Raw genomic sequence first — 14,331 nt, 5'->3', positions numbered from 1 at the left:
TCTGAGTTGGTCTGTTCCTTGGAAATCATTATTAAATATATACAATTAACTATTGCAAAACAGGGATTATGAGAGAACCTCTGAATAACTGGCAAAGGTATAGCCAGTGATGTGATGATCTCAGTGGTCATCAACTAGGAAAAGTGTTTTCCTTTCTTCAAATAAATCAAGATTCTACTCCTGTCACAATTAGACTCTAATAGATTAAATCATCAAAGATATTTTCCTGGTTTCTTTGGTATAAAAAGTACTACCAATTGTAGAAAGAGAAGTGTTCTAGGAACCTCACTTTATATACTGTTAATTAGATAAGAATTTTGAAATGCATACTATTTCAGAGCACTTATTTAATTAGTATCAATGGTGGTTGCAAGGGATGTTTGGGGAGCATGATGTGTTTTTAATCTCCTAGATTTGAGGAGTCTAGGATCTTTAAGATCTTTTTGTTGACTTGCAGTTACTTTTCTTTTTTCACATTAGATTAATTCTACTACTAAGCACTTGTACAGTACTGAATACAAAGATGGTTTTACTGTCTCTATTAGTTAAATTTAAAATATCCTGTGAGATATCACCATTAGGAGATAAGAGAAATGAAGACACTGAATGATCATGCCAAAGGTCATCCAAAGAGTTTAAGAAATACTTGTTTTGATGAATCAGTCTTCAACAACATTCATATAAAAAGTAGAAGTCAAGAAACATTAATAAGTGCCTACTATGTGCCAGGCACTATGGGAAGTGCTGGGGATACAAGAAAGGTAACCCCTTCCTTGTCTTCTCCCACCAGTTCAGATTCAACATGCACTAGATTTTATGGAGATTTTCCTTTGCCACTTCATTCTTAGGGGGCAGCACAGATTTCTCCCTGTAATCTTCTTCCCTCTGACTAATCTATATATGTTATCACTGACTTCATCTTTGTTGTTTGTATGATATTTTAACTTCCATAAAAGTCCCACACCAGTGCCTCTTTCTAGTAGATATGTGGCCTTGGGTTCGTAAAAGTCATGGCAACAGAGTACAAGGTCCATTACCGCTTTCTACCAAGCTGTGCCTACTGTCCAAGGACCAGCCCAACAAATTTAAAGATAGCCTTCTCGAAGCAAGGTGGTCATCAGCTAATTAACTCACTGGCTGTGAGGATACTTTAAAAATTAAAAATGACTCTCAGTTCTGTGCAATCTCCTTCACCTTTCAGTGACCATGATGACTTAATGGAAAAGGGGGAAGAGGGTATTAAGAATCATACAGGTTTCAAACAGTCCATAAACATTAATTTAACTCTTAGTATAATGTGTGAGACCACTGTCTCACCCTCTAATGATCTGATATGTTCTTGGAAGAACTGGACCACATCCATATTGACGCTAAATGGCAGAATGACTTACAGTAACTCCTTGGAAATATGCCTTCAGGAGTTTGTGGAACTGGTTTCATGTGTCCAAGGATTAGACAGTTTTATGGAACAGCTGGTCATCTCCCCTCCCAGTGTTCACAGTGAATATAAACAAGGAGGACCATCATGAAGGTTGCTCTAACATATACTCCAACACCCATTGAAGAATATGAAGAAATGGAGAAATTTTACAAAACAGCTAACGAGATCCTCAAACCAAGTAAAAATCTGTACTAATATTTGGTGACTTGAATGCAAAGATAAGCATAGGGAGACTGGAAAAAAAGATAGTTTGGAAAATATAATTAGAAATTAAGAAATTAAAGAGGATAAAGCTGCATAGAATATTTGAAAAACTCAGGCTAATATATCATTAATGTCACTGGATATGGTGAGCAAACTATAAAAAAAGTTGACTTTGTCTTAACAGACAAGAAACAATTAATACTGATGTGGCAGTCATTTTAGAATCAGCTATCAGTCTTCATATCAATGACTGCTTAGAGGAATGGTTAAAATTAATACTACATTAGTATTGGTCAGCAAGAATTTAAGTGCCTACTATGTATCAGGCATCATGCCATACAAAGATAAATATGAAAGAGTCCCTAGCCAAATGAGAGGTGATTACAACAGTTCCAACCTGACCATAAATAAGCTGGTGACTAGGGAATGGATAAAGCAAAAATATTGGTTTTCATAGATTAGTCACACAATTGATTAAGAGATGTAGAGAATAGAAGGTTCTGTTGTAATAATTGTTCATTAAGTACAAAGAAGCATTTGACTTGGTAGAGCAACACACAATCTAAAGAATTCTCTTTCAATAGGTTAAAATCACATAGAATTTCTTGATAGATACAATCATAAAAGTAGACATGCTGTTGACTTGGTGATTCTGATTATCAGCATCAAGGAATAAAATATTCAGACATGTTTTACATTCTGTCCTGGACAATGTCTTATGCAAATCCAAAGAGACAAGGGATTTCCCTCTAGATTCTCCAGATGCTCCTGTTTGTGGAGGGCACGTACCCTTAACTAGTATCAAAGGGCATTTCTAATGAAATTTTCAACTGCTCAACAGAAAATGACCTTGTAATCCACACAAGAAAAAACAAGTAGTTGGAGAGGTTACAGAGGCAGCACAGAGTAGCAGACGAATGAGGAAGCCCTGGATTCAAATCCAACTTTCAATAAGTCCTAGCTGTGTGAAGTAATTTAACTTAGCCTCATTTCCTTCTAAAATGAAGGAGGGGATTGGGGCGGGGCAGAAAAGGGGGCATACTAGATGGCTTCTAAGGTCCCTTCAATTCTTGTTCTTCCATCTTTAGACTTTTCTATGTGGTTAGATGAGCAGTTCACTGAGTAAATCCATCAGTCTGTCTCTCATGAATAGGCACTGCCTATAGGCAATGAGCTGGGCCACAAGTGACCAGCAGGAGAACAGGCAGATTCACATTTTCCACAAATTGTAAAGTGACTTCCTCATTGATTACCAACTTGCCTCCAACTGCAGACCTTGGTTTTTTGATATCAGTATTCTTACAGTAAAGCTATATGGCAGTGAATTATGGAATTTGTTGTTTTATTAATTCATTTCAGTCGTTTCCAAATCTTCATGACCCCATTTGGGATTTTCTTGGCAGAGATGCTGGAATGGTTTGCCATTTCCTTCTCCAGCTCATTTTATATATGAGGAAACTGAGGCAGACTGGTTAAGGAACTTGCCCGGGGTCACACACCTAGTAAGCATCTGTAGCCAGATTTAAACTCAACAAGATGAGGCTTCCTGACGCCAGAACAGGGGCTCGATGCCCTATGGCGCCACCTCGCTGCCTGAATTATGGAATACACTGAATAAAAATGGCAAGTGACCCAAAAGGCAATGGAAAGATACATGGGGGGACATATACTGCAAATGATGACTTGTGCACAAAAAGTGGCATAAAAGACTTGACCAAAAACACAAGTACCTGGAAAACAGAACGGGTCAGTCAGGTAGCAAGAACAAAGGATAGTTCACATGTTGAACTGGTAGGTGCAAAGTATTAGAAGAATCAGAGAAAAGAATATTGGATAGATTCTTTGTAGAATTTATAGAAGGAAATGGACATGAATCACACAGGATGTGAAGGTGTGATCTGCATAAGCAGAGGAAGTACTCTTTTTTTTTTCCTTCCTTCCTATATGACACATATAATAAATGCCTTTGTCCATTACTCTGCAACACATTAGCTTCTTTTGTAATTCACATCTTCCAAAACTATCAGTGCTACTCTGTAGCGTGAACACTCTGGGACAAATTATCTTCACAGAATTTTGTGTTGTCTTTTTTTTTTAACAAAAAATAACAGGTCTATGTGTGTAGCAACAATATTCAAGCTCGACATCAAGTTATTGAACTTGCTCGTCAACTGAACTTCATTCCTATTGACTTGGGATCATTATCATCAGCCAGGGAGATTGAGAACTTACCTTTGCGACTTTTCACCCTGTGGAGAGGGCCAGTAGTAGTAGCAATAAGCCTGGCTACTTTTTTCTTCCTTTATTCCTTTGTCAGAGATGTGATACATCCATATGCAAGAAACCAACAGAGTGACTTTTACAAGATTCCTATTGAAATTGTGAACAAGACATTACCCATTGTTGCCATCACTTTGCTGTCTCTGGTTTACCTGGCAGGACTCTTGGCTGCTGCTTATCAGCTATATTATGGCACCAAATATAGACGATTTCCTCCATGGCTAGAGACTTGGTTACAGTGTAGAAAACAGCTTGGATTACTAAGCTTTTTCTTTGCTACAGTCCATGTTGCTTACAGCCTTTGCTTACCAATGAGAAGATCAGAGCGCTACTTGTTTCTCAATATGGCTTATCAGCAGGTAAGGAACATGCTTTTTATTTGTCTAATTTAAGCAAAATGCTGTATCAGGGTTACTTATGTAATATAAGATCTTAAATGATCTAAAGGTCACCTGTTTTTAAATTCTGGCCTAATATTTTAATACATTTAATTAACGAGCAACAGTATTGAACAAGAAAAGCAAACATTATTCAAGATCCAAAGTTTGATTATCACTACTTTAGCAGTAACCACAAGCAATAGAGCAATTGATTACACTTAGTCAACACCCCCAAAAAACGTACCAAATATCATGTGTTGTGTGAAAATAATACTCTTTATCAATAAGAGACTTTTTTTTAACCATTACTTTTATAGGGGATATCTTTGCTATGTTAGTATATAAATAACCTAAAGCTAATAAATATGTCACAATAATGATTAATTTTACATCATCTCTAAGGCATTAAGAGAAGCAACATGAGAGTAGTGGATAAAAGGGCCAGCACTGGAATTGGGGGTCCTGGGTACAAGGCTTGCTCTTAATGCAAACTTTCAGAATGACCATGGTTAAGTTACTTAATGGCTTAGAATCCCAGGGTACTCTCTAAAACTATAAAATAGACATGAATTGCCAATATTAATTGGTGAAGGGAGTCCCCAGAGCTAAAGCTCCCTACATGATAAAAGCCTTTAATATACCATATACTTTGACAAAAAAAAAACCTACATCATACATCTACAAATACAATCTAATTCTCCTTCTGAAAGAACCAAAGAGCAGATCAAAAGGAGACTATCATTACAGAATTAATGTTCTGGTTGTTAAAAAAATTCGGGAAGCAATGAAGGATTGATCATGGATCCTGTCTCTTGAAATATAGTACTTACAAAATAATACGCTAAAACAGTCATCCAGTGAGTTATTTTATAATAAATATCAGACACAAATTAGACATTTTTACTAAAATTATGTTTTTATATATACTGCCTCTTATTATACAAAGAATGCCTTGCTGATTCAGTAAATGTTCTACCAAATAAAGAAAATTCAAATTTACTTTCTTGCCAGGTTCATGCAAATATTGAAAACTCCTGGAATGAAGAAGAAGTGTGGAGAATTGAAATGTATATCTCTTTTGGAATAATGAGCCTTGGCTTACTTTCCTTATTAGCAGTAACTTCTATCCCTTCAGTGAGCAATGCCTTAAACTGGAGAGAGTTCAGCTTTATCCAGGTATGTTGTGGGGAAAGAAGAAAAAAATTTAATTCATCAATCACTGTATTTTTTTTTCTTTTTTCTTTTTTTTTTTTTTTTGCAAGGCAGTTGGGATTAAGTGACTTGCCCAGGGTCACACAGCTAGTAACTGTCAAGTGTCTGGTCTGAGACCAGATTTGAATTCAGGTCATCCTGAATCCAGTGCCGGTGCTCTATCCGCTGCGTCATCTAGCTGCCCCCTGTATTTTCATTTTTTTAAAGGATACTCTTTGTTAAAAATAAGTTCCTCTTGAGCTATGATACACAGCTTATTTATGTTTCGTGAGTTGTTAAGTCTAGATCAGCTCAACACCACCTTAAGTGAAATGAAATGAAAAGATGGGATCAGAATATTGATCTTCTGATAACGATTATAATACTAGCTGACATCTATATAGTGCTTTAAAAGGAATAAGCATAATGGACTTGGAGTCAAAAGTCTGAGCACTCTCTATCCCAAGTCAACGTGTCAGAAATAGAACTCCATTATCTTTTCCCTCAAACCCGTTTCTCTTTCAAGCTTCCCGTTCCTATCAAGGGAACCACTACATTATCAGCATCCCCACTCACAACTCTCAGTGTTGTCCTTGGCTTTTCATTTACCACACATATCTAATTGGTCTCCACTCACAAAGCCAACTTCCTTGTTTAGGCCTTCACCACCATCTGTCATCTGGATTGGTCTCCCTGCCTCAAATCTCTCCCAACTTCAATCTGTTCTCTACACAGCGCAGGTCTGATCAGTCTCACTTCTCCCAACCAATTCCAGTGGCTCCCTATGGCCTCTAGGATCAAACAGAAACTCTCCCACTTGGCATCAAAGCTCTCTACAATATGGTCCCTTCCTACCTTTCTAGTCTTACTTGATGTACCTCACATATAAAACTCCATCTCCCAACTCAGTGACATTACACTGATGATCCCTTGTGCTTTCCCTCCTCACCTCTACCTCTGGGAATCCCTGGGTTTCCTCCAAGACAACTCAAGTGCCACTTGTACATAATACTTTTTGTGATCATCCCCCCCCTTCCATCCTCTTCCTTGCCATAGCCACCTTTTGATTATGTCTACCTTTGTAGATATGTATGTTGTATTCTCTGTTACAATACAATTACTTTGAGGGTAGGGAACTGTTTTGCTTTTGTATTTATATCTCCAGCTAGCATTGACCCTGGCACATAAAAAGCATTTAATATCTAGTAATTGATTGATTTTGGGCAGATAGGTGGCACAGTGGATAGAGTGCTCGGCTTGGAGTCAGGAAGACTCATCTTTGTGAATTCAAATCTGACCTCAGACACTTGCTAGCTGTGTGACACTGAGCAAGTCACTTAACTCTTCCTCCATTCTTCATCTGTAAAATGAACAGGAGGAGGAAATGGCAAACTACTCCAAGAAAATCCCCAAAATGAGGTCATGGAGAATCTGACATGACTGAAAAACAACCGAACAACAACAAAAATTGATTGCCACTTATCAACATAAACCCCCTTTTTCTTACTTTCTTACTAGCTCTGTAATTTCATTTCCTTAGGTCTGCTACCTCTTCTGTAAAAATGAAGGGTTGGAATATGTGATCTAAAATTACTTCCAACTCTAATATTCTCTAAAGTGTTCACAAGGAGCTATCCTTAAGGATCTGGTTTATTAGCATATGTAATTCACTTATCAGTTATATACATAGGATCTTAGATTTTGAGCTGAAAAGGACCTCAGAGGCCAATCCAATTCCTTCATTTTACAAATGAGGCAGCTGAGTCTCAAGAAGGTTAAGTAGGGGCAGCTAGGTGGCACAGTGGATAGACTACCAGCCCTGGAGTCAGGAGGACCTAAGTTCAAATCCAGCCCCTGACACATAATACTTCCTAGCTGTGTGACTGTGGGCAAGTCATTTAACCCCAAATGCCTCACTTTAAAAAAAAAAAAGGTTAAATGACTCGCTGAGAATCAAATAGGTAATGAGTGCCAGAACTAAGACTCAAACCTGGGTCCTCTGTCTTTAAATACAATGTTCATTTCACTCTACAATACTACTGCCACCAATTAGAATTTTAGAAATAGATTAATATGGTAAGACATCTTTGAATTTAGTGTGCAGAGTGAAAGGTAGACATTAGCTTGTATCCTATTTAAATTTGCACAAATTCTGAATTAGATGAGGCCAAATGAATTTTTACAATAGGGTGTAAAAAGTTGTGACTAATCGTTTTGCATAGCACCAAGTTCATTCGTGTCTGCATACCCTCTTGTAACTCTACCCAAATTGAAGGCATGGTACTTGTCCAAATTAATTTTCTAGCTGAGGGTAGGGAAACAGAAATATTTGCACAGCTGAGATTTTCATCACACCTGGAAAGTGTTGGAGGCCTTTGAATAAAAGGTGGTAGACAGGTGCAAAATATTTTAAATTTAGATAAGTAATTGAAAACAAGAGAGTCTGTTCTGCTTAAGGGGCTAGCATAGCCTTGGTCAGTAAGAGTTAGTTGTTACATCAACATCTTGGTACAATATTACTTTTCATATGATAAATGCAATGACCCAAAGTATAGTAATCCTAATCATACTTAAGAATTCTGACCTGTAGATTTTGAAACTGTAAACGGCCAAAGCAATCATCACAATGTAGATATATTTGTATACTTTATAATGTTCTTAAATGATGCAAGGCTTTCAAAATGAAGTTTTAAATAAAGTACAATTTCAATATAGTTGAATTAAACCAGAAGTTAGAAGCAGCCCAACTGATAGTCCCTGTAAGAGAATCAAGAAGGTTAATTTCTTTGTCTTCTTTTTTTTCTCTCCCAAAGTCTACACTCGGATACGTGGCCCTGCTCATAAGTACTTTCCATGTTCTAATTTACGGGTGGAAAAGAGCTTTTGAAGAAGAATACTACCGGTTTTATACGCCACCAAACTTTGTTCTTGCTCTTGTTTTGCCCTCTGTTGTCATTCTGGGAAAAATCATTTTACTCTTTCCATGTATAAGCAGGAAACTGAAAAGAATTAAAAAAGGCTGGGAAAAGAGTCAATTTATTGAAGTAGCCAGTGGAATCATTCCACACCTTTCACCAGAAAGGGTTACAGTAATGTGATGTTAAATGGTACAAAATAGTGTCATCAGGAATTATACTTGAGTTACTATTTCTATTATAACCTTTATTTTCAGAAGTTTATCTAACTGGGCTATAAAACTTGTTAAGGTTGAAATCTAATCAAGAAGGTCAAAGCCCAGTTAGTATTCATTTTTTTTATTAATTTTCATAAAGTCATGTTAGGCAATTTGGAATTTTTTAGAGAGCCAACCATATTTGCTGGAATTTTAAGTGCTCTTTTTGCACAGCTGTAATCACTATTGCTGTTATTTTGTCAAAGCTCTATTTTGTAATCGATCCAAGTATGTGCTATTTACATTTAGTAATGCCAACATATTTATCAGTGTTTTAAAAAAATCTTTTTTCAAGCAACTAGCATATTAGATTTTTAACATAACTCATCATATATGGACATTACATTTGCAACACTGAACAAAAATTGTTAATTATAAAACTTCTGTGATAAGAATTTTAAATTACGTAGAGTAAAAAACTTAATTGGTTAAAAAAAAAAGAAACATTGCATGGGAAACTGGACACAGTTGAGTAGTCACTACCCTCCAATGCTCACCAACACCACACTAGAACATTTAGGAAACATACATATATGGATATAATAATTCCTTCTAAAAGAAAAATTAAGCAAGTAGTTACATTAAAACATATTAAGGATGTGAATTGATAATGGATTTAAGTACTATAGTCATGTAATAAACTAAAAATGTTCACTTCATAATTATATTCAGTTCAAAATATAGCAATTACTTTGGTATATTAATAGACTAGACAGACATTTCAGCAATATGCTACCTCCACAATTGAACATCTCTAACAAAGCCAGGATGAGGCTGTAGGCCAGGTTTGAACATCATGTCCCCTTTGTTCACTCTAACATATGGGATTTGACCTATCATAAAATAAATGATAATATTCCACATAAAGTTATCTTGTCATAAAGCCATTAACTCTATCCCACCATCAACATCAACACAAACCCCCTTTTTCTTCTCACCTTAGCTCCAAGAGATACAGTAGTTACAGGCCTAAATTCTAGAGGCCAACACTACAATAGCTTTGGCAGTAGCCCATCTGTTTTTTCCATTTTTGAGTGAGGAAGAAGCAGCAGGATACTATAGAACTCTGCTTGGTAGCCTGCCATCATGGGAGTTTTTTAATATTAATTCGTGGAGAAAATCTGCCTGACAAGGAATGACATTAGACCAGGAAGCTTGAACAACTCATGGTAACTCCCCCCGATTTAATCAAGGTCATACGCCTGTGGACCAAGAACGAGGCCTGCCCCATTAATAGTCTCTTCCAAAAGGCTCTATGTTAAGAAGATAGCCCAAGATGTATTTTGTCCTTTTTTTTCAAGCCTTTGAAAATCGTTACAAAGCTGGGCCATCTATTTCCTTCCCAGGCATTGATCCAGGAAGTTTACCTGCATGTAAAAGATGTATAGAAACAATTATTTATGTTTCTGTAAATTGTTTCCAAAATTTTTTTCAGTTTTGACTTTCTATTACACTCACTTATTTCAAAACTTGATTAATGTCTTATTTGTACACTTCCCTCATTCCTATTGAAAAGGAAGGTTAAGGTTACTGCTAGTAGATCCTTTGTAGATTTTCAAAGTCATTGAGGAATCTTTGCTCAGTATAGGCTTCATACAAAAAGAGGTTCCCCCCCACCTTTGGGATAACTCTTCCTCATGCCACTTTCCCAACTACTGCTTCTATACATATTGGGTAAATTATTAATATATTACCTTTTCTTCCTTCTTCAGCTTTTGTCCCTGTTATAATGTGAGCTCCTACAGAGCAAGGGCTGGATTGTTTAGTGTAGTGCTTTGCAAGTGATAAAATGGCTTATTTTCAATGCCTTTTCATTCATTTATCATATCCATCTATCACATCCATTCATCACATCCATCTGTCTTTCCTTGGTGAGTTTCAATGTTTTCTAATAGATCTTCATTTTATTTTTAAGTTATTTCATTCTCCCCTCTTGGTAGTTATTTATTACTTGGTAGTTGTGGGGAAAATTCTGAAGGCAAAACCTTAAGAATTACTTTAGAATAACAAAAATTTCAAATAATTATACTTGTTCATTCCATGCACTAGACCCCTTTGGTCTTCATCATTAGAATCCTAATATGAGGAAGTTTCCCTCCCTCAGAACCCAAATCCTGTGGTTATTAATGGAATGTTAAAATACCAAGTGGCTAATAGTACAGATAGACTCATCACTAAGATATACTAATGAAGTCTTTGAAGGTTTTTTAAGCTATTCAGGGGGAAAAATACAAAAGAATGAATGTTTAAATAGTGTTTCAGATGCTAATAAATCTGAGTTTGCACAATACATCTGTTAATATACTGTTGAGTATCACAAAGCAAAAACAGTTTGATATTACAATGTAAGTGTATTATTCACAATACAATATTATGAATTCTATCTAAAAGGAATTTTATAGAGTGCTTTAATATTTCTTACTAACTAGATTGATTTCATGATTTTCTACTGTTCTCAAAAATTATACTAAATTCTGTCATTACCATCTTGCCACATGTAAAAGAAATACAGCTATTTGTTATGGCAAAATTAGGATGTTGGATTGAATATGGGTGATACCTTTTTTTTTTCTGATCTGGCTGACATAAAACTTGAGCAAAGTCCCTAAGCATCAAAATGCTCTATTAACAAAAGAATGGCAATACAAGTGATGAAGATTAAAGTACTGATAATAAAAATAAGATATCTTTATTTCAATTTTTGAAAGTTTAAAATTTTTAGACTTATAATAATAATTTTGCCTAAGTATTTTTCAGTGAATATCAATACTTGTTTTCTGTTCAAAAAGCTATCATTTCAGGTATGCATGTAGTCCATATTTTGGGGTAACCTGTGTTTGGACTAAGAGGATATATGGTAATGGAAAGTGAGCATTGGAGACTTTGTCCATGGATCTGTACTTTGTAGTTATGTCCCTAAACCTGAACCAAAATGGAACACTGAGAAATCCATCAATTCTTATTCCTATGCAATAAGTAATTTTATTCTAAAAGGAAAATAACCATGATATATCATGCTGCTTAACTTCTGTATATGAAGATTTCTTAATTCTTTCAATATTTAGAACCATGCTGAATAGGAATATATTAATATGCTATCATATATTTTTCAAAGTATGTGTGGAAATTAAGTCCTTTGGTTAAATGTAAAATTTTTATTTAAAATAGGAATAGATTATATTTGTAGGTATTGATCAGATATAATTATTTTGTGCTACATATGGGATTTTGTAATGAGTTCCATTATTAAAATAAATGATTAACTTCTTACAAATTAACATATCAACTTAAATTTTTTATGTTAAAGATTATATTTAATAATATTCACTTAATGCCTAACGTAAGATATTACTTTCACTATAATCAAGTTATTGAAATTCTTTGTACACAAGGGCTGCAGGAATGTGGGCCATATATTGTTTTATGCATCATAATCATACTTTTTATCGGCTATATTTTATGTAATACAAAGACTGCCTTCCCCTTTATATTGCATTTTTTCCATGAAAATAATGAATTGCCTGTATAATGTAATACTGCAAACATCCTATCAGACAATACATATTTCTATGCATATGTCCATTTAAAAAGAGGCTGTGTAGCCTAGTAGAAAGACAGGGCTGAACTCAGGAGTGTGGAAGACTTGGGTTCAAGCCTGACCTTTCACACATACTGGCTGTGGAACCCTGAGAAGTCACATCACCTCTCGAGGCCTCAGAAACCTAGCTCTTTAAGGCTGTGAGCTCTAGAACAGTAGTAGATGGGCATTGGGAGAGAGTGTGCCTCATCCTGATGAAATCACACTCTGGATTCCCCCCACACACACAACGTCTCTCCTCTCCCAACCAAATAGAAAAATATGTTTTTGTTTTTTGTTAAGGCACTGAAAGTATTGTTTTTCTTCTGGCATTTTAACTAAAGTGCCATAAATGTAATCCATACAAGTTTAAGAATAAACATTGAGTTCGTTACATCTGTATCCAGTCTAAAATCTCTACTTTTGAAATGTGAATTTTAAAACTTGTAAATGTCTTAGTTGGTAACAATGTTCATCAATATACTGTATCATGTTACAAAATTCAGTTCAACATTTGTATTTGTGATGTGTTGTTGCAACATGAAATTTTAAAGCCAGTTTCATCTGTTCACAAATACAAAAAGAAACCTGATATATGCTTAATGGTTATAAATAGAACAACAATTTTCATGGAGATATTTTGTCTGCATGCTGGAATAGTGATACATAGGACAAGTAACTAAGTACTGAGATCTTTTCTTAAAAATAAGAGTACTTTTGAACATATATTAATAAGAAAATGAAAATAGACATCTTAAATAACGACTATGTCTATATGACAGTAAAAACCACCAGTCGAGTCAATCAATCAAATTTTATTTGTTGAGCACCTACTATATAATATAAAGAGTCAGACCAGTTTGTTTAGGAGTCTTGTGAACAAAAAGGCTGACATTTATTTTTTCACTTTCCAGCTCTATGTGTATGCATTGTTTGGACAAAGCCAAAATTAATGCCCCATCTATAAATCATCCAAAGGGAATTTTCATAGCTGTGCACTGCAGAAGCAAGCAAGTTGTGTTGTTTTATAAAATGTTTTTTCAAAGATGTTATCTTCAAAGAAGCCTATTCCTTACTTTGTAAAGTTTTCTTTAAATATGATGAGTTAATCCTGCAGACAAACAGCAGTACTGTGTCATAACATGACACTACAAGAATGAACTGGACTAGGATAATTCTTACCTTTAAAAGCCAATACTTTGAAGAGGTGAGGTGTGATTTGCAAAAGAATTGACTTTTCAGTTAATTATATACCGTTTCCATGCCTCATGTAGTCTGATTGTGGTCTGTTTGTCTACCATGGATGTATTACTTATTTCTTCTGTATGGAACTATGTACGTGACATTAGCCAGTTCCTCTTGTCATCTCTCTAAATAGGGATATCAAATTAAAAGTAGTGCTTTTATGTCATTTCCATAGATCTGCCTTACGTGAAACTAAATAAAAAGTAACAAACCAAATATTTGGACTTTTCATTTGAAGTACTCCCCTATTCCTTTTTCTCTTTACAATAATTCTAACCAATCTGAAAGATTTCACATATTTTTTTCTGATTTCTTTGGATCTAAAAGCTTCCACTGCACTACATATTAATATACATATTTTCTACAACAGGGTGGTCATTAACAAATATTTCACTAAAATTGCCATTTATTTATTAAAATTAAAACTACAAATACTTTTGAAATGTAAAGTTTATGAATTAACAATGATGATAAGTTATGCAGTACTGTCAGAAAATGGAAACATTTCAGTTTGGTAAGTGGGATTCATTTATTCATTTACTGTTAATACTTTTTTTCCCAATAGCTGTTCCTTTATCACACCAACAAAAATTATATTCCATTTTGTTCCACCCCCTTATAAAACATTTCCTGTGTTCTTTAGTATACTTGGTCCTGTATGGTTTTTATATTTATACCTCAAACTCACTAAAATGTTTTTTTGAAGCTATAAACACCTGACTGCCACACTTTGAAAGTAACTGGTAACTGTGTACTTATTAAATTGTGTTAGCAGCATTTTGCAAAAATGGGTAATATTTCAACTCCTAGAAACAAATGCATAATGATGAGATCTGAAAGT

The 14,331-nt window shown here is 35.0% G+C and overlaps 1 protein-coding gene across 4 annotated transcripts in view; it reads left to right on the top strand.

The window, feature by feature from the left end:
• Positions 1–12,647, top strand: part of STEAP2 (STEAP2 metalloreductase) — a 40,173-nt gene extending 27,526 nt beyond the window's left edge. For all 4 annotated transcript variants that reach the window (XM_027847987.1, XM_027847983.1, XM_027847985.1 and 1 more), the window contains 3 exons: positions 3,757–4,284; positions 5,317–5,481; positions 8,310–12,647. In XM_027847987.1, the coding sequence (XP_027703788.1) occupies positions 3,757–4,284; positions 5,317–5,481; positions 8,310–8,594 (978 nt within the window). In that variant the 3' untranslated portion in view covers positions 8,595–12,647. The remainder of the gene's footprint in view (positions 1–3,756; positions 4,285–5,316; positions 5,482–8,309) is intronic.
• Positions 12,648–14,331: the final 1,684 nt, after the last annotated feature.

Source organism: Vombatus ursinus, unplaced genomic scaffold, assembly GCF_900497805.2.
Source record: "Vombatus ursinus unplaced genomic scaffold, bare-nosed wombat genome assembly UNPS02005459.1, whole genome shotgun sequence".
In the NCBI taxonomy this organism is placed as follows: Eukaryota; Metazoa; Chordata; class Mammalia; order Diprotodontia; family Vombatidae; genus Vombatus; species Vombatus ursinus.
The sequence above is the reverse complement of the archived record's forward strand: the minus strand, read 5'-3'. Positions and strand labels throughout refer to the sequence as shown.